Source organism: Styela clava, chromosome 5, assembly GCF_964204865.1.
Source record: "Styela clava chromosome 5, kaStyClav1.hap1.2, whole genome shotgun sequence".
NCBI classification, from domain to species: Eukaryota; Metazoa; Chordata; class Ascidiacea; order Stolidobranchia; family Styelidae; genus Styela; species Styela clava.
The window spans coordinates 6,356,480-6,378,269 of NC_135254.1; the positions used below are offsets into that span (position 1 = coordinate 6,356,480).

At 34.9% G+C, this 21,790-nt stretch overlaps 1 protein-coding gene across 3 annotated transcripts in view; it reads left to right on the forward strand.

The window, feature by feature from the left end:
* LOC120345196 (formin-binding protein 1-like) overlaps positions 1 to 21,409 on the forward strand; it is a 52,912-nt gene extending 31,503 nt beyond the window's left edge. The window contains exons 6-14 of one of the 3 annotated variants that reach the window (XM_039414629.2): positions 401 to 547; positions 1,196 to 1,384; positions 3,122 to 3,664; positions 8,941 to 9,050; positions 9,537 to 9,669; positions 13,552 to 13,670; positions 14,821 to 14,906; positions 17,882 to 17,987; positions 18,993 to 21,409. In XM_039414629.2, the coding sequence (XP_039270563.1) occupies positions 401 to 547; positions 1,196 to 1,384; positions 3,122 to 3,664; positions 8,941 to 9,050; positions 9,537 to 9,669; positions 13,552 to 13,670; positions 14,821 to 14,906; positions 17,882 to 17,987; positions 18,993 to 19,032 (1,473 nt within the window). In that variant the 3' untranslated portion in view covers positions 19,033 to 21,409. The remainder of the gene's footprint in view (positions 1 to 400; positions 548 to 1,195; positions 1,385 to 3,121; positions 3,665 to 8,940; positions 9,051 to 9,536; positions 9,670 to 13,551; positions 13,671 to 14,820; positions 14,907 to 17,881; positions 17,988 to 18,992) is intronic. The other 2 variants (XM_039414630.2, XM_039414631.2) reach the window with 2 other exon arrangements.
* Positions 21,410 to 21,790: the final 381 nt, after the last annotated feature.

The window sequence follows — 21,790 nt, forward strand, 5'->3', positions numbered from 1 at the left end:
GATAAATTCCTTTCTTGCCTCTTTTGGAACTCTATATTCCCCCTCTATAAGTATTTTATTTTCAAATCTTCATTGTATCCTCAGCTGGTGTAAAGTCGCTGTTTTGTTAAGTGGTTTATAATGAGGGTATCAGTAATAATAATGAAGGAATATTAATAATACTACAGCAAATAGGAATCAAGATTTCTCTCTGGGGAGCTCCCTTGTTGGGAAACGTGGAATTACCATGTGACATTCAGTCCAAACATAGATTATATAGTAATATATGCTAATCACTGGGGCAGTTGCTAAGTATGTCATCCAAATTTGACTTCTATCAGTTCTATGTGTTCTTTGTTCAACTTTACCAAATTTGATATGTCATCTTGAATGTCCAACGTCATTTTCGTCCTATTTTCAGAATTTTCGAGACATGGATGAACGGCGGGTAAAGAAAGTATCTGAAGTGATGGAAGAATTTGCCACGATCGATTCAAACGTTAAACCTATCATTAATAAATGTCTCGATGGAATGAAACTTGCTGCGAAAGCTGTTGACTCTACTTTAGTAAGTAAAACTTATCAATATCCTCACATATAAGCAGACCCCCCTAAAAACGAGCCTAAAATGGAGCACATCAGTCGATTCTACAAATCGTAATACGCCGTTTGCACCTATCACAGCAAATGGTTGCAGAAGAAAATGAGAGCGATCAGAGTTATGCGTGTATAAGCCGGATTTTTTTGTGCGATCAGAGTTATGCCTCTATAAATAAACCAACCTCTTAATTTGATAACTTTGTTTTCTTAAGCTATAAATTCATCTTGTATGGTACATACAGTAAATATTCTATTAGGTGTTACGGCAAAGTCTCAGGTTTCACGAGTCCTATCCAAATGCCATGCTTGTGAACCCAAAATCTTAGTTAGGGCCAGTTACCAACAGAAAATCCTTTTTATGTTATAATAATATAGCACATGAGTTCTATTTGAAATTTAATAAATTGTCAGAATAAACTCCTATATCAGCTCAGCCTGAAAAACCGTACTCTCAAACATGGTCCATTCACTAAATTCTTTTCAAATGGTACCTGGTGAACCCCTTTGCCTGTGGGCTCAAGAGAACTGCCCCATGGATCTTAGGGGTTCAAGGGTTCAGTTAGAGAAACTGCTTTGATCCAAGATCTCTTTATGGTTACCAATTTTCCAATTTCAGGACGCAAAAATAGTTGTTGAAAAATACAAGTCAGGTTTTTATCCACCGAATGATAAAGAGTTTGAAGATTACACTTCACCTTCACATGCAAACACGAATGAAGATCACGCTAATTCACCTCGTAATTCTGTGAATATTTCGCGAGGAGCTAATAAGAAAGGACTGAGTTGGCTCTTTGGTGGCAAAAAGGTAAAAAATTCAATTTATCTTGTCATAATGTCAGACAGGTTTCATACTTGGGGGTAGATGCAGCACAATACATTCATCAGTGCAGTTTGTCCATTTATATTGTTAAAGGGAAAAGGTTTATTCAGCACAATTTTTTAATATTGTCAGATTGTCGAATGGCATTCATACTTGGTCTTCTTAAAAGTATATTATTTGTTAAATCATCGAAGTTATTTATTTATTCCTTTATGTTACAAGCTAATTGTTGGTATGGAATCGTTCTTCAGTAAATTCTGGTGTACCTAAAGCTTGCAATGCTTGCAAGGAATGTTTCCAACTTATCTCCAGTTATTAATGTAACATGATTACAGACCTTTATAGCTGTTAAACAATAGTGACGTTTGAAATTTGGGAAAAGCGTAGATCTCAGAGTCGTGTAGTAAGTGCTGGAAATATTTGATTGTGGAAACTAAGGTCATTAAAATAAAATTTTAAGGAACAAAATGAGGAGTTTTATGGGCTAAGATAAAAAAAAAATATAGAAATAATATGCATTTTATACGTACTATATGTACTCCTAATTTAATATCTTAGCTCTGATTGATTGCAAGTTTACTCGCAAGATGGTGGTTAATTTGAATTCTCTAACCGTAGACAACATAGCATGAATATTTGGTATTGATTGGGCTTCTGCGAGACTTTACCACTTATCTTTCTCATATGCTATTGCATGGGCGTAGTCAGAAATTTTCAAAAGGGGGGCCTTCTGAAATTTTTATTTGCCAAGTTAGATCGAAACAAGCCAGCGGGTCCGGCCGAACGCCAGTTTGTTCATTTATATTGTTTGCCCCTGTCAGGGATAAGCTATGTGTGGGCTACCATGGGCGTAGCCAAAAGTTTTCAAAGGGGGGGGGGAGGTGGAGGCGGTTCTGAAATTTTAATTTGCTAAGTTAGATCGGAACAAGCTAGCGGGTCTGGCCGAGCGCCGGAAAACGTGTGTTTTCATGAGTCTTGAGGGTCTAAAAAGTGTTTCAAGCTAGGAATAATTGCTCTGTATTTTACAGAATCATACTTATTTTGGGGCTCCCGAAGTATGCGAACCAAGATGGCGGACATTGGAATGTAATATGTGTACTAGGTTAGGGTTAGGCCATAATTTTAGGTATAAATACTACGGGAGGCTCTTGGCTAGTCTTCGAACTGATAATAGGACTAAAACAAGGAAAATTGGAAAAAATTATCGCCTAACCCTAACCTGTTCCCTATGTTACGTTCCGATGTCCGCCATCTTGGTTCGCATACTTAGGGAGCACCCTTATTTTTTTTACATTTCAAAAGGGGGGATTTTGACCCCCAAAACGCCCCTACGCCTCTGTGCTATTGTGCTGATAGATTCGTGTAGTGCAAGAATGCCATAGCAAGAGTAACGATGCCTATTCTTAGTGACTTAGAGTCTGTTTTCGTGCAGGTCTCTTGAATTACTGAAACAAAAAAGCTTTACATTTTTTGGTAAAAATTTAGGTGTGTTTAACCCAGGGCTGTGAAGTGTCTCCAGCCCCAAACTCCCAGAAAATCAAATGCAAAATTCCATTTATTGACTGATAAGGAAGTTTTAATAGATAAACTCATTTTATCACAATTGAAAGTCTGCAATTCCAACCATCTGTGAAGTTAAATGTAATGTATGTTAATGTAAATACGACTTCGGCTCCGCAGCCCTGGTTTAATTCGTTGTTGTACGGTCAATATATCTCACAGCAGAAAGTCAAATCTGTTAACTCTGATGAAGACGGCTCAGAAAAATCTGATTCGATCGATGACAAACAGCATTCTGGATCAACCGAAAATGTCAACAAAGCACGAAATGTATCGTGCAGTTCGGATAGCTCCAGGGCAGCACCAAGTGGTAGTTCGATGGAAGGTGGTGATAATGCAGACGTTCAAATGAGAGACAAAAAATCTACGATAAATGACCAACAATTCCTCAGGCAATCGTTAACCGCAGGGCGAAAAAAAATCTTTTCAGTTTTCAAAGAAAAAACTCAAAAACCCAAAACTAGTCCTCCCACTAAACCCCCTCGTCCGAGAAAATCTGTCCAAATTTCCGGTCCTGTTGCAACGGATGCTGCGATGCTTCCATCAGCTGATTACTTGGTGCCAATAAAAAGCATGCAAGCAGAACAAAAAGAAAATTCACATCCGGTCGTTGACCACACATACTCCGAAGTTCCTGGAAGCGAGGATGAATTCACAGATGATTCTATCGATGACCCGACAGAAACAGACACGCCCATTACGAAGGCAAGGCGACACCCACTTTCACAAGCCTTCTGGAATTGTGTGCTCAGATTATATACCCAAACACAAATGTTGTTTTATTTCATTCTTTGTATATGTTTGAATGTTTTTTTTTTGTGTGCTTATTCCAACAATGTTTCTTCCTTATTTTATGTACCTAAACGGAAGTATAGTGTCATCCATAAAGTTTTGAAATTTTTTAAAATTACAAAGGGAAATATTACATATTGTTTTAGCCCTCACGAATGTATTAAATGAAGTAAAAATATTTAAACAATTACTTACTGATTAAATAACAACAAACCTGGTAAAGATATATTGAGAACTGTCTTCATAACAAAATTGATATAGTAATAGGACCTCATGGCCTCATGGGCACCCTGTATGATCAAATAGGTAATATTAAGTTATATAGCAAGTAATACATTGAAGTTCTGATTTTTTATTGCACTTCAATGGTTGTCCCTGATTTCATTCATAGATTAGTCCTGTTGCTCCTGTTGGGTGGAATTTTCATATACAAAAAATAATTGAGTATTCAAGTTGTCATTTTACTTATATTTTAAGCAAGTCTTTGCCATTTGGTCATAGATTACAAGGCCCTTTAAAAAACTATGTTTTAGGTTCATGTATGATGATTTCCTATTATTCCACATTATCTTCAAAATATTTCATGAGATGACAATTTTTACAATGATTCCTGGAAGAAGGGGAACTGAATCATATAGCGAACTAAGGCCTCTCTTAAGATTTTTAAATTGCTTTTCAATTGCTGGTTCAAGATTTAATATGGTTATTCTGATCAGGGTATACTAATTATTATGGTGACTAACTTCCCGTGAAAATAACTCATAACTGGAATGTTTTGTAACGCTTGGGTGATTTGTTGCATGCATGATTAGGCATGGCCTATATCCGACAATAGCGACTTCCTTGATTGCAATTTCCAATCAATCAAATTTATCTTGCAAAACTTGATGCCAATCAATCAAAAATTAGTTTTATTGATAAAATATTGATTAAAATTTTGATTTGCTCAGCTTTGCTTACGCAAAATTATGCTGCTCTGAAATTTTCTATCTAAGTACATCAAATCTCCGGAATTTTTTTTTTTAAATCAATTGTAATCGACTTCCCTATGTATATTGATGTTAAACGGGCGAAAAAGTAATTCCTTTGATATATAAAAGCATTCTCGATTCATTTGGCGTAATTTTTTGCTAAAATACACGAGTATCTTTCATCGCATACTGCTCAGTAGGATTCTATGTCCATGTTTGCTGGTGCTACATTGCATGTCTTAGAAGCTAAAATATATGAAGTGGGATTGGAAAATATCTCATGCAAGCTTATGCTATTGCTGGGAATCCTAATTCTAACATGTACAGGGTCACCCAAATTAAGTTAACAGGTTCCGAGACAAAACGGCAAAGGGAAAATTTTTTTATTTTACAATATATCAAGGGAGGGCTCTTCAAGCTATTGAATGTTCATAGTTTGAAGCAATATTTACCCAATATTTCAATAAAAACTAGATGAAATTAAAAATTACTTCGCTTTAACACAGTAACCTCATCACTAAATTAACATAGTGGGACTTGTCGATTTTCTATGTTGATTTAGCCCAATTAAGAACACATTTGGCCTTCAAAACACAAAAAAAAAGTTTCCCAATCAATTGAACATTTTTTTGAAAACTCTCCTCAAGATTTGTACATACTTGTGATTTTTCCTGTAATCAAGACCTATTTGCAGTACCAAATTTATTGACTTTTTGGGGTATGAAACTGTCCCATTTTGAGATTTATGAGTGATTGGCTCTTTGGTGTTTCATTAAAATTCGAATCATTTTATTATATTTACGAATCCTGAACGGAAGATTAACTGAATCAGTGTACGCTAACTTTCCATGCTCATTTCATTCACTTATTCATAATCAACATTTGTGTTTGGGAATCGCCTATATTTTATCATTCACCAGATGTCAGTAATTGCAAAATTATTAATTTTCAATGCTCGATATCTGGACCGAATTTGCTTTCGCTCATTATAATCTGAGATCAATTCCACAAGGCTTGTGAAGGCAGTTTTTGCACGAAGCTCTGGTAATGTTTATTTTTTGCATGGATTTAATTTGTTTTGTTGTTGTTGTTTTTTATTTTGTTTGGATTTGTCTGCATTAAAAGTTTTGCTGCTTGACGTCCCCATAGCTAAGTTGGTGTCGTTTAATATATCATGCTGCGCTCAAGTACTGTGATACAGTGTTTATGTCTCTTAGTCAAGTTTGCGGCGGTTGACACATCATACTAAGTATGATTACTTTATTATTGTATATTCAGGACTTTTGCTCAGAACAAGGCCCTTAACAAGCATCCAATTATATCACTGTTTTCACCACATCGCCACAAGTTGGGTGTGCATATGTGCAAATTACATAGGGGGTGCACAGCTTCTCTCACCATTAACTGAACAAAATACCTATTAAATACTGAATACACCCATAATTAACTGAATACCTAACTGTTCCCTTTACTTGAAATGGATTGATAGCTGATGAGAATCCATGATTTGCCATAAGATTAAGTCGCATTATTGTATTTTTCATTCTTTAGTATAAAAATATAATTATGTATTAAGTAGAGATAAGGAATTTGTGAGAATTTGATGACGCCAATAAATATTTCACTGGGGATGGGAAAGCCATAAGGGAAATGTAATCTTGGGGCAGCACCTGAAAATGTTAGGACTAAAGTTATTAGTTTATTACTTATCGATCTTTAGATCGGTAAGTATGTTGATAGGTATCTGTCTGTCTGTTAGATGCACGCGATATCTCATGAAGGCGTGGTTGAATCTGCTCCAAATTTTGCATGTGCATTCATCCTATCTTGGACCAGAAGCCTATAGATTTTGGATGAATTATGTCGTATAATTAGCCTGGTATTAATTAATTAGTGATGGGACACGCGGTGTCACTATAGGGTAATGAATCGAAACTGCAGTTTTGATCGATAAGTCTTCGGTCTCCGATTGATATTCTCGTTACTGATTTGGCAACGTATTGGGCTACAACCCGGCCGTCAAGCCATTACGTGGCCCTAGTCAACACTCAGATTTCTCCTCATCAAAAATAAAATCCTAATCCTACAGTTAATGTCTCATGGATAAAAATACTCAAATGTTTTTTTCTCTAGTTGCTGTGTTAAATCTTTCATCATTATACCCCGTGCTCTCATTACTGTAAGGCTAAGTGATAGCCACATTCTCACATGCCTTCATCATTAAATATTTTGTGTGGCCCTGCTAGATTTCTGAATTTGGTTATATGGCCCTCAGACAAAAATGTTGCACACAAATATTGTACACTCCTCTTTACAGCATTTGGTTCCAGTTACTGCTTCCAACAAACTTTTCGGCTTTTGGGCCAAATGTGGTACCTGGATACGCCTAATTCTATTATACAAGGAGTTAAATAAAATTTAATTTAAGCGCTTTGTTTGAAGCTAAATTTTGTGCGATCATTGGTGCAGTTACGTACAGTTAGTCTGGAAATCAGTCCATCTGAGCCACTTTGCTCAAGGAGAAATTAATAAATATTGGTTATTTGCACTGGATAACAGCCATCCATATATGCTCAAATGGTCGATCATATGGAGCCTTATTCAGATAGATTGAAGTGCTGGGAATTACATCATGAGTGAATATAATAATACCTTATATAAGATCACACATATGGCTCCAATGTATTTCCTTCGGAGGACATCCAGTCTTGTTTTCATGAATGTCTCTTGTTATCTGTCCCTATTATTTTGAAATATATTCATTTCATGCATATTTTGTGTATTTAATTCAGCTTTCAGGTTCAGTTCAGCTTGTTTTCAGTTTCATTCAGCATGAATTTATTTGTTTCTGCATGGTTCACCAGTTTTATATTTTCCCAGGATCCGAGTAGCGAAATAACGCACTGGATATGTGTCTCTACATTGTACATGGCATTATTCGAATGGCCAACAAGTTCATGTTATTGGCAGACTTCACCCACCACACAGTCTTTTCGTTGAACAATTCCAATATCTATGTCACGACTGATAACATGCTATTACATCAAATGTGCCCATTAGTTGAGAGACTTTCTGACTATAATGGCGTCCTGGTGTCACAGGGGAAAGGCAGTTTGGGATATCCAAATGCATATTGTGCATAAAATATAGGCTGTGATAGAATGGTACCCTCTTAGTGCCAGTTTTTCCATTAATTCCATATCTTTATTCCCACACCTTTTAAATATAAACTTTTATAGCTACCATAACAGGGAGCATACTATCAAACCGAGTAGTACAATAGGCACTGGTCAGATCAATGCACCTTTGACAAAGTTGTTTGTGGATTGAAGCCTCATTCCCACTACTCCACTGAGTATAAAAAAATTGGATAGGTCATACTGAATTGCAAAAAGTTTGGTTTAGGAATATCAGCTCTTTGATGTTACTATTGCTTTGCGAAGTTCCCATCATAAAATACTGTATATTCGGTTTTGCAGTATTTTACTGGCAGAAGATATTTCATTTTGAGTTATGTATTGTCCTGTGAAGTCCTTTTATTTTTTGTTTACGTTTCATGTCGTATGTGTTCAATTGAGTTTGAGATAGCTTATTATGTTTATTGTGCATTGGACAGAATTTTGGGAACTAAATTTTTCTTGCTGTTATTTTGTAGTATAATTATCTTTTATAATATAACTTATTTCAAATGGTATGCTACTTCTAATAATAATAAAATCACCACTGAAAATATTCTCCGAGTAAAAGATGAGGTGTCAGGTCCTTCCCACTCACCCAATAAAATAAATTTGCAAATAGTAATTGTAAACAATACATTTGTAACTTGTTTGCTGTATTTATAACATTTCCTAATGCAGTTGAGATTGCTTATTAACAGTGTTTCAATTTTAAAGTACTTGTTGTACCACTTCTTGCCTGAAATTCAACTTAAATGACATTTCCAGCAGAATAGGATTCTCATTATTACAAACATTATTATCTGTCTAATCAGTAAGTGCCCACTTTTTAGAGCCCAAGTCTTTTCGAGTACTACCGAAACTTCACCTGATTATGTGTGATCCGTCAAAGCAATGTAAAATAAGAATTGGATTATAACAAATATAATTCTCTTTTAACAAATGAGCCTATTGGAAGCATATAAGCTTGGTTACTAAATATTAATAATCTTTCACTGTTTCATGTCTGTTTTTATCAATCTTATCTTATTTATCTTATCAGGTCGTTGAATCAGCAGATTATTCTCATCTTCCACCAGAACAGCGGAAGAAAAAACTTCAGAAACATATTGATGAATTGAAGCAACAGCTTGCAAAGGAAAGCGATGGGCGGTTAGTTGATCTGATAGATTGGAATTTGTTGTCCTTATTCTTAAAACCGACTATGCAGTACTATGTAGACCAGGGCTGGGCAATCATATTTCTGAGTGGGCCAGACACATAATAGACTTGGTTAATGGGCCGGAGGGTCAAAACTCTATATGAAAAATCCAACAGGTAGGCTGACGTTTATATAATAATGGAAAGCACAATGTAACAATCGGGGTCTTTATGACATTATCAATATTTTTTCATTATTTTCAACCAATATTTATATCCATGAAAACTATAGTCATAATTTCAGGAGATACAAGTAGGCTGGATGAAATGCTTCGGTGGGCCGGATCCAGCCTGCGGGCGTAATTTGCCCATCCCTGATGTAGACAAAATAACATACCCAATAAATCTCCAATTACCGCATATAAGCCGACCCCCTCTAATGGCCAATTTATAAAAATCCATATACAGCAAAACACATATCTTTCATTTTTCCACCAGGAACGCATTATTGAAAATGCAAGAAGTTTATCGATCAAACCCAGCATTAGGAGATGCAGGATCACTGGATCCACAACTCAAACAATGCGACGATGCAGTCGCAAGAATTGAAACAGATTTAAAACAATATGAAGTGAGTCTCATATTGTAAATGTGTTACTTTCAATTTTTAGCAAACTTATTCTCACAATGTTTGAGGTATTATGCAGGCCAAAAATAGAATAATTTGCCATTTCAAATACATTCTGAAAATATTTTTTGGATACGAAATATTGAAAATCTTCTAAATTATTGAAGAGGACGGGTATGGTGGCCCATCGTTGTCACGTGTAAAATTTAAAAAAAAAATGAAAAAATAAAATGAAAAAGCGAAAATAAAAAAATAGTTGTGAAAAAACATAAAAAAAATTGAAAAAAAAGAAAAAAAAAAAATTTTAATTAAAAAAAAAAATTGAAAAATAAAACAAACAAAAAAATTAAAAAAAAAATTGAAATTAAAAAAAAAAAAAAAAAAAAAAAAAAAAAAAAAAAAAAAAATTTGAAAAAAAAAATTGGATAAAAAGAAAATAAAAAGGTTGACAACGATGGTCCGCCTCGTGGCCCATCGTTGTCACGCGTTTTTATTTTTAGAAAATTTGATGCTGCTTGGGACCAACCAGGGTTGTCCAAAACGAATCGAATATTCGAAATTATTCGAATATCAAGGTATTCGAATACCTTTTCGGCTGATTTTCGAATAATTCCGAATAGTAGTCACTTTTCGTCAATTTTTACGGAATCTTCAAACGACTTTTTATGCTCACGTATTGTAATGACGATGAAATAGAATCGGCACTTTCATTGTTTATATTCAGCGCGAATGTCCGTCGCATAGCATTGCAGCACATTTGCGTGGGTGGACATTGCCGACATTCGTCTTTCTTTTAATTTATAAAATCATTTCCATTAGTCGAAAAAGTTCCCGGCTAATAAGTCGCTTTTCTAGACCCAATTTTTTTTTTTTTGGGGGGGGGGGGGGAGGGGGGCGCCTTATTGAGAAAGTATGTTTATTTTATTTTTATGTGGCCTGCTTATTTTTCGCATGACTCTTCTCAAGCATGATTTGTGTTAACCTTATATTTGGTTTTTATGGGTCTGCCAATCATGATATTTAATCGTAGGCCGATTATCGTTACTTGAAAGAGAAAACACGGCCACCGAGATAAAGTGATTTATGACCCTTTCGTTTATCCGATTAAGCAGAAAACGACAGGGACGTGAAACTCAACCGTGAAATAACCCGTGGATGTACAGCGTGGTACTTATCACATTACAAAATTTATTTCAACATTCGGTTGATAGGTTGTCCAAAATGATTGCCGCTTCATAATTTAAATTTTCCGCTTTATTGTTAAGAATAGTTAATTCCGTGAGTATGGTTCTACTAAACGAACATGATCCGGTTCTAAACGTATGAAATTATCAGCGCATATTAGCATAACTGAACAACAGGGAACAATTTTTCTACCAGTCCTTTTGGAGGCCTGTATGAAAAGCCGCTTTCTGGCAAATAATTTTGAAAACGATGGTTGAAAGTATCGATAATGAAAGTATTAATACCAAATACCACGGGTATTTGTGGTCCATGAAATGTGTGGTAAACTGCCCAATTATAATTAATTTCGGATTTAAATTTACAAAATAAAAAAACTATTATAACTCTAAAATACAACGGCGATTTGTGGACTTAAATGAGTGGTAAACTGCCCGATTTACCAACATTTGAGTTATGTTAATAGAATTAAATTAACACGACAAGGCATTTTAAATAGTGGTATCGGTCATGGATTCGAATATTTTGCGCAGCACTAAATCATCCCAGTAAGAGGTCCACACTTTTAAATACAAACCAATGCCAACCATTATAAAAATTATTTCCCAAAAAGCAGGATAAAGTATAAATTATTTTTCCGACTTGTGACAATTTTTTCGTGAGTACGAAACTAAGAATCAAAAATTATTTATATTCGGGCACAATATCACGGCATTCTGTGGACATAAATTGTGTGGCAAACTCGCCATTAATATTAATTTTTGATTCCCATTTTCGTATTTACAAAATACAACGGCGATCTGTGGACTTTGAATGTGTGGTAAACTACCCGATTATAAATAGTTTTTCATCCCTATTTTCGTATTTAGAAAATAATAAAAGTATTATTACCCAAACATACAACGGCGATCTGCGGACTTAAAAGGTGTGGTAAAGTTCCCGAATATGATTAATTTTTGATTGGTATTTTTGTACTCACGAAAAAATTGTCACAAGTCTGAAAAATAACTCATACTTTATACCGCTTTTTGGCAAATAATTTGGATAATAGTTGGTATTTAAAAGTATGGGTGTTCTACTGCGCAATTATTCAAATCCATCACCGATACCACTATTTAAATTGTCTTGCCGTATTAATTTAATTCTGTTAATTAACATAACTCATGCTATATAAAATATATATCGCAATAATCTGCAAACATGAAATGCCTGGTAATATAGCCAGGTTGTAGATAGCAGATATTCCATTGTTTGTCGTATGGAAATTCCTTCATACACTTACCGTAGATAAGCTTCTATTACTGGATTTTATTTTCGAGATATTCGAAATTTCATATTCGAAAATAATAATTTCGAATGTATTCGAAATAGTGAACTATTCGGTATTGGCCATCCCTGGGACCAACGTTGTCAGACTTAATCCTACGCGCACAAATGTGTTCCCTGGGTTTCTAACTCACTACTGATTTTCATGACCAATATCCAATAAATTCAACATGAAAATGTTCTACAAATTCTCCATGCTACAAGTTCAACCACAAGCAATATATTTATAATAAGGATAAGAGAATATAGAATTGGATACGAAAATTTGTTTTTACGTGTAGAAGGTAATTTAATTGGAAAATGCTGCTTAACTGCTCAGACACTCGTGCGATGCCGGTACGGTATCGTCTGACCGTACCGGTACCCATGCAATCACTCGTGAAAGAATGGGAGATGATGAGTGATTGTATGGCTACCGGTACGGTCAGACGCAAAGCGACTATAACCGACTACCGGTATTTGGTAAGACGGTACGGTACCGGCATCGCGAGTGTCCAGACAACTGAGTAGTTAAGCAGCATTCTCCAAATTACCTTATACACGTAAAAACAAATTTTCCGAATTTTCGTATTCAATTCTATATTCTCTTATTATTATTATAAATATATTACTTCTTGTTGAACTTGTAGCATGGAGAATTTATAGAACATTTTCATATTGAATATTGCTCAAGAAAATCAGTAGTGAGTTCGAAACCCAGGGAACACATTTGTGCGCGTAGGATTATGCCTGACAACGTTGGTCCCAAGCAGAAGCAAATTTTCTCAAAATAAAAACGCGTGACAACGATGGGCCACGAGGCGGACCATCGTTGTCAACCTTTTTATTTTCTTTTTATTCAATTTTTTTTTTTTAATTTTTTTTTTTTTAATTTTTTTTTTTTTTTTCGTTTTCATTTATTTATTTTTTTTAATTTTAATTTTTTTTTTTAATTTTTTTTTTAATTATTTTTATGTTTTTTCACAAAAAATTTTTTATTATCGGTTTTTTATTTTATTTTTTATTTTTATTTTCAATTTTACGCGTGACAACGATGGGCGACCATAGACGGGGATATATTTACAAACATCATTCTACGTTCGGAAATATTGAATCAGAAAAGATTACTGCAATTAAGCTTAAACTTTTTCAGTTCAAAACATCCGTTGAATTATTCCATTTATTCTCGAATTTTGGAAACAAAAAAAAGCTAAGTTCAAACCATACTTGTAAAAAAATTATCTGAGTGAAAAATTGTCAGTGCGGCTGCTAAATTTCTATTGTTATGTCAATTTTAACATCTTGCTTATTGGCCAATGTTCCGAAGTAAACAAGGAAGTCTATGCTCAGGAAAACATCAATTATTTGCTTCTTTAAAAATAAAATTTCATACTCCAGGCTTGGTATGCAGAAGCATCAGGTGGTGCTCCTCCCAGACCTGCGCCAGCTGCGGTCACACAGTCATCCACAAAACCACAGTATTCTCAGCCATTGAAGTCCGAACCGGAGACAAGAAAGTAAGAGTGATATTATATTAGTGTCACCACTGCCAGTGTCTATATCAGTGGTTCTCTTGTTACGATTCAATATGACCTGCCGAACTTGATGCAATAGTTAAAACTTTGTTTCTTCAGATGGATTGTTACATCATTATCACAGTTTAAGCATGTGTATATTCGTAACAATTCAATTATACCGGTATCTTAATTATTTGTACCGGTATCGGCCTCTTTTGGCGTTCTCCCCTCCTGGTCCGGGAATATCCTTCTGCCTCTGATTTCGGCCCCGGTCAATCAACTTTGGGAACCCCTGGTCTATATCAGGGTGGTCCAAGGTTGACGACTCCGCGGGCCACAAAAATATTTTTGCATTGTTCGCGGGCCACAATAGTGCCAAGAATAGGTAAACAGTGTAATACAAAACAAACACTTTTATTGTGCAAATACATAGTTATCAGGCATTGCCAACCTAGGCTAATAGATTCCGCATTCGATTTTTAGTTTTCTATGATTCGTATTTTGTTAACATATATTCCCGACCTAAAAATAGAAAGCCAGATAACAATTTAGACTGCCAAACACATCATTCAACTTTGCTAGTTGCCTCAGCTAGCCATAACACTAGTCAATTCAGTGACATTAGTGATGTAACAATATGTAAAAAGATTTTTCTGATAAATTTTATGACGAAACAACACGAAGTGTGATTTTTTGATTACTCTCCAAATGTGACACGGGCCACATTTGGCCCGTGGGCCTGGGTTTGGACCACCCTGGTCTATATCAATGTTTTCAAACCGGGGAGGGACTATGTCGCTCTTGGGGGAATGTTGCTTGTATTTGCTGTAGTATTATCAATATTCTTTAGTTCTTTGTTATCACTACAATACATGTTTAGGTGCTCCTGTAGTATTCGTACTAAGATGGCGCACAACCTGAACATAGTATGTGTACCAGATTAGGGTGAGCAGGTTGTGCGCCATCTTGGTACGAATACTATGGCAGCGCCCATGTTTATGCACACATAATAAACTACTCAAACTGTAAAAAAGTGGGAGTGCAGTGCACAACATCGCTAAGGATCCCAATGAAATTTGAATAAATAAGGTACTTTTTATGGTACGTCTTATCTACAATTTTCCTAATTGTTGTTGACATTTCTTTTCAGTGCTCAGCTAAGACACGAAGATAGTTTTGCTGATGAATTTGATGACGAAGCCGTCGGAACTTGCATCGCACTTTTTGATTTCACAGGTAAATATGTTGATATTATATATAAGGTTTCCGAGACATTTTAGTTGCTTTTTGTTTCCTTAGTTTGTCAGAGTCTAATCATTCTGACAATGGGTGTATCTATGATTCATAGCAAGGTCTTGAGTCTGCACTCCACCCAGTGTTCATTGAGTTGATTTGCATAACCTCAAAATTCAATCCCTATTCCAAAATGCTCACAGATAAATGGTTCTTTATATAAGATTCTAGTTCAGGGCAACTGTTACATAAAATATAAAATGCTAAATATGTATTAATTGGAAAGTAGTGGGTTTTTGATGATGCTTTTTTGATATTCGGCTCATTATATATTCAGTCACCAGGGTTGTCCAAAACGAATCGAATATTCGAAATTATTCGAATATCAAAGTATTCGAATACCTTTTCGGCTCATTTCCGAATAATTACGAATATTAGTCACTTTTCGCCGTAAACACGGTGTTTCGTTTTACCGGAATCTTCAAACGACTTTTTACGCTTTCTCACGTATTGTAATGACGATGAAATAGAGTCGGCATTTTGATTGTTTATATTCAGCGCGAATGTACGTCGCATAGTGTTGCGACACATTTGCACGTTTGCGTTGGTGGACATTGCCGACATTCGTCTTTTAATTCACAAAATCATTTCCATTAGTCGAAAAATCGACAATCCCCGTATTTCCCGACTAATAAGTCGCTTTTCTAGACCCAATTTTAGCTTGATTTTTTGGGGGGAGGGGCGCCCTATAGAGAAAGCATGTTTATTTTATTTCTATGTGGCCTGCTTATTTTTCGCATTAGTCTTCTCAAGCATAATTTGTGTTAACCTTATATTTGGTTCTTATGGGTCTGCCAATCATGATATTTAATCGTAGGTCGGTTATCGTTACTTAAAAGAGAAAACACGGCCACCGCCACCGAGATAAAGTAAGTGATTTATGACCCTTTGGTTTTGCCGATTCAGCAGAAAACGACAGGGACATGAAACACAGCTGTGAAATAACCCGTGGACGTACCGTGTGGTACTTATCACATTTCAAAATTATTTCAACATTCGGGTTGATAGGTTGTCCAAAATGATTGCCGCTTTATAATTTAAATTTACCGCTTCGTTGTTGAGAATAGTTAATTCCGTGAGTATGGTTCTACCAAACAAACATGATCTGGTTCTGTTCTGACCCTATAAAATTATAGATTGTTCAAAATGATTGTGATTTTTAACTTAAAATTACCGCTTTATTGTTAAAAATAGTTAATTCTGTGAGTATGATTCTACTAAACAAACGTGATCTGGTTCTAAACATTATTATTAGCGCATATTAGCATAACTGAACAACAGGGAACAATTTTTCTACCCGTCTTCTTGGAGGCCTATATGGAAAACCCCCTTTTTTTGAGTGCTAAAAATATACATCGTCCTATTTGCCATGTAGACTTATTAGCCGGGAAATACGGTATCTATAGCCGTAATTGTTACGATATCCAATAAATTGTCACAAGTTGGGAAACAAGTTGATTTATTGGAAAAATACTCTCACCCGCTTTCTGGCAAATAATTTTGATAATGATGGTCAAAAGTATCGATAATGAAAGTATTAATACCAAATACCACGGGTATTTGCGGGCATGAAATGTGTGGTAAACTGCCCAATTATAATTAATTTCGGATTCGTATTTACAAAATATTAAAACTATTATAACTCAAAAATACAACGGCGATTTGTGGACTTGAATGTGTAATGAAGTATAAATTATTTTTCCGACTTGTGACAATTTTTTCGTGAGTACGAAAATAAGAATCAAAAATTAATTATATTCGGGCACAATATCACGGCATTCTGTGGACATAAATTGTGAGGCAAACTCGCGATTGATATTAATTTTTGATTCCTATTTTCGTATTTACAAAATACAACGATGATCTGTGGACATTGAATGTGTGGTAAACTACCCGATTATAAATAGTTTTTGAACCCTATTTTCGTATTTATAAAATAATAAAAGTATTATTACACAAACATACAACGGCGATCTGCGGACTTAAAATGTGTGGTAAAGTTCCCGAATATAATTGCTTTTTGATTTGTATTTTTGTACTCACGAAAAAATTGTCACAAGTCTGAAAAAGAACTCATACTTTATCCCGCTTTTTGACAAATAATTTGGATAATGGTTGGTATTTAAAAGTATGGGCGTTTTACTAGGATGATTTTGTGTTGCGCACGCATTCAAATCCATCACCGATACCACTATTTAAAATGCCTTGTCGTATTATTTTAATTCCGTTAATTAACACAACTCATATTATATAAAATATATATCGCAATAATCTGCAAACATGAAATGCCTGGTAATATAGCCAGGTTGTAGATAGAAGTTATTCCATTGTTTATTGTATGAAAATTCCTTCATACACTTAGATTCTATTACTGGATTTTATTTTCGAAGTATTCGAAATTTCATATTCGAAAATAATAATTTCGAATGTATTCGAAATAGTGAACTATTCGGTATTGGCCATCCCTGTCAGTCACCTATTTTCAGACTCTTGATATTTTGCAACGAACGTTTTGGCATATGTGAACTGTTTTCTAGGATTAATCCTTGTTTAAATTTCAATAATCTGTATCATCATTATTATGAACCAGTTGTTCTCAAATTTTTGAGCCGCACCTCCCGTTTTAGTATTTGTCAAGTCTCGCGCTGCACCTCAGAAATAACTAGCTAACAATGAGCTTCACCACAATTACAAATAGGTAGGCAAAAGTATGTTTTATTCAAAGAACGTTGAAATATGTGTGCATAGTAAAAAATGTAAATAATAAAGAAAAGTGAATATCCAAAAAAAGAAGGCAAGGTCAAATTTAACAAATATTTCTAACTAGCTTCAAGCCTCTTCAAAGTATTGTCTATGCCCGTCTTGTGGGGCGTACCCACCTTTCAGAACCACTGTTATAAACATTTTAATTTATCCAGCTGAAAGTGAAGGGGCAATGTCAATGAAAGAAGGCGAAGAATTTACTGTTTTAGAAGCCGATAAAGGTGATGGTTGGACAAGGGTTTTAAAAGATGAAGTGGATGGGTAAGAACGTTACTTTGTATAATTTCCTACTGCTGCCACAACCAAACTAAATTTTGATGTTTAATCTGAAAAATATCTCAAGAAGTTTGTTGAGATTGCGATTAAATTTAGTATTGGCATGCGACTTATTGTTTTCGACTTTGCTTTTATAACACAGTATAAACATTGTTCATAAAATGTAACTTACGTCACTCTTCTGTGGCCCGCTAGCCTAGGTGGGCAAAATTTTTGGCCTCTGGTCTAAAAAACCTTGCTGTTCTACATGGTGGTAGCTGGAAAAACGAAAAAATTATCAACAGCTTTTTATTTTTACAAGGAATGAAATAAGTTTCTCAAGGGTAGATTTTATATGCTATATTACAGTCATACATGCTCAAATGTTGTCCATGTGCACTTCAGAGCAGTGTCTTAACCTAAAAGTCCAATCTTGTGTAGCATTCTGAATGTTACCTTGTGGGATATCGTTGCAATTCAACCTATACCTACACTTTTATTCATGATCTCATCTGGTGCAGACTGCATGTTGAATATTTTTAAAAAGAATATTCACACCTATGTAGTCTAATTTAAAAAAACTAGTCCAAACTTTTCTTGAACAAAAAAAGGCTTGAACATCATCAATATAAAAAATGAAACAATCATGGAAATATTTTAAGAATGGTCTTATTTCTATAGCAATATCAAGCTGCAACAGCATAGTTCGTGTTGGTAAATGCAGGATGTTCATACTGTCTTAATACTTCATAAATTGCAAAGGGAATTTATCGGTACCATATATAGTTTGTTGGCCGATAAAGGCGTATTTACTGAAGCAAAAAGACTTAAAAAAAGCACATTGAAATAAAACCAACCTGGTTAAGAACTTAGGATATATTGAGAACTGGCTTCATAACAAAATTGGAATTGTAACAGTAATTTATCAACACCCTGTGTTATTGAGAAATTGCAAATTAAATTCAGCAAGGAATGAATAGCAGATGACATTATTAATATATCTTTTTTCAGATACGTCCCAACTTCTTATCTGGAGCTTAAACTTTACTGATTGTTACCATAGCAACCGTCGCAGATGAATAATTCTGCTTTCTAAGCACCATCGCCATGGAAACGACATGCCTGTTATCAAGCAAATCAGCATTTTTATTCGTTCCTGTTTGATTTTCCCGTTATATTATTATGTGTGCTGCTGCAATATTATATACAAGCATTGGGAGCTCGCCGTGTGAGCTATATCGCAAATTTAATAGTGTTTTAGCTATATTTTCTAGCAGAATCTTCGCTACTCCGAAATGATTCTTACCGACAACATATTAGGATGATAGTTTGTCATTGGTTAGAGACAGGATTTTTTAAATTCTCAATTTTGGGAAATTCAACACTATATTTAATAGTCTTCATTCAATGTCTGAAAACTGATAGAAATAAAAAGAGTCGAAACATTCTCATCTTAATTGCCATGCATTTCCAAATTCAAACTGAATATACATTGACTTCTACGACCTGCCTAATTTAGGATGTGTTCGATAATGTATTTTGAGAATGACTACTTGAATATGAATCAACTAGTCAGGTAAATAACTGGTCAACTATTCAAAATATTCCCCGACATAAGCTGATAAGAAGCTGTGCTTTACCGTCTCATCAACTTTCCTCTTTTAGATAAATAGGAAAATCCTAGAGTTCATTCGGAGTAATAATTTTTTTGATTGTAACCTTCCGCTATTTTGAGAGGTAGATATCTGAATAGCGGTATTCTACAATTTACCTACAAATTCTGAATATTTTAAATTGATGGATTGGCATCAGAATATGTTCTCTTTTGCGTTCGGGAGTGTTTTGTAAGTAATTCAGTACGGCTTCAGCTTCCAAGTTATCGGTGATCATAATTTTCAATGAATTTTAATCAATATTATATAATATACCTTTTATAAATATCAACCAAATTCAATGAAATCAAATTATCCATATCGTACTATTAGAGATTCTATTGATTGTTGGGCCAGTGTTACATATGTTTTATTTAATTGTTAAAATTAATCATCTGTTTTGTGAGTGGGTCACCTACAACTTCTATGCTGACAATATATTTTAGGGTGAGCGCTGTTAACCTTGCTTATGGTAGACTTCCTAATAGTGAATAGCTCTGTTTTGTGGGTCACAGTCAGTAAGGGAATGCAACTTCCCTGATGACCCATATTTGAGTGTTAGCGCTTGGAAACTTGCTTAAATTAATCAGTCTTTCCAGATAAGCATACATTATGGAGCTTCTTAATTCCTAACCCTCGACTTGAGTCTCTACAAAAACGCCCGGCTCTTTACCTCCCAGTATCTGCTCATTTAGAGTCTTGTTCAGAGCAAAGTTGTAATAAAACACCTAAACAAGGGAATATCATTGTATGAAGATTTCCACTACACTACACCCAAGAATTCCTTCTATTACTATTTCCCGATGTTAGAAATATAATAATCTTCCTTTCTGTAAATCATGATTCTTGGATCTTAACCCTATAAAAACGAGCATGACAAATCCCCCCCCCCCATAGCTGTCTTTTCATGCTCATACTTAATCGACAATACTTCAATGGCATGAGTGGGGGTGATTGTATAACTTGAATCAATATTATTATATCATAAAACTGTCAGTTGTTTCATTATGAGGTCATAGTAATTTAACTGCAATATTTCGTATTTTTTTTTCAATCGCCAGCCATGTAGTTTTTTAATGAAGTACTTGCCTGATAGATACTGATATCTGAAATTATTCAAGTTCATGCATTTGGAACAATCAACTGGTAAACTATTACCAAACCCGACCTAAAATAATAATCGAATGGCTTGCTATATGATTGAACTGCGGCCGCCTTGGACTTCTTACATGGAACAAATATGAAAAATTCGAATCTGACTCCTGATTCTGGAATACCAGTACTAAAAAGTTGACTCTGGCTATGGAGAACTCGAATTTTTAATTTAGCACCCGGCCAGCAAAAACTCAGACCTACTCAACAGCACTGTTTTTCTCGTTCTATAAATTCACTCGTACTTATACATTTGACAAAAGCATATCACAACCATATATCTGGAATGCCAAAATTGCTGCAGTTAATCCTATTTTTATACAAGGAAGAGCGAATAAATCACCATGTTTTAGTTTTACCGTACCATTCTGCCAGCTTTCCCTTCCTCTAAAAGTAAAAATCAAATCGTAATTATGTCAACAGGAACACTGCTGATTATCTCATCTATTTTATCACTAATATCGTATTTTTATTGATGTTAAAATTTCAAAGAAGATTTGAGCCAGCCTTGGGATTCTACTGATACTCCATACTGACGTTGTCAAAAATCTTGCTTGAAATTTTTAACATGTTATTTGTGTATCTGGTTATTTTTTTTTGTCGAATTGATGTTTGAGAAAAGTGTATGATAATATTTTATGATAGGTGAATATGGGTATTGAAAAGTGCAGATGTTGGCATATTGAGTAACTTGCTTACTGTTTCCATCGCGTGGCTTATCCCGCTTGAAGGTTCGAAATGTCACGTCCATATTCCGATGACACGTTTGCTAAGTGGTTGGCCTTGAAACGCTCACTACAGATTACCATTCTCGCTCTGTATTGGCAAACCTAAATTTTGTGAAAGTCTGTTCTCGCGGAAAACTGTTTTTCGCATTACTTTCATTCTGTCAAAATTTCGTTTTTGCAAAACCATATTCGCGCACAAGTACTTTCATGCAGATCTGCAGTCGCGCAATTTGGATTTTCCTGATCGAAAATAAGGTAATTGGAATAAAATTATGGC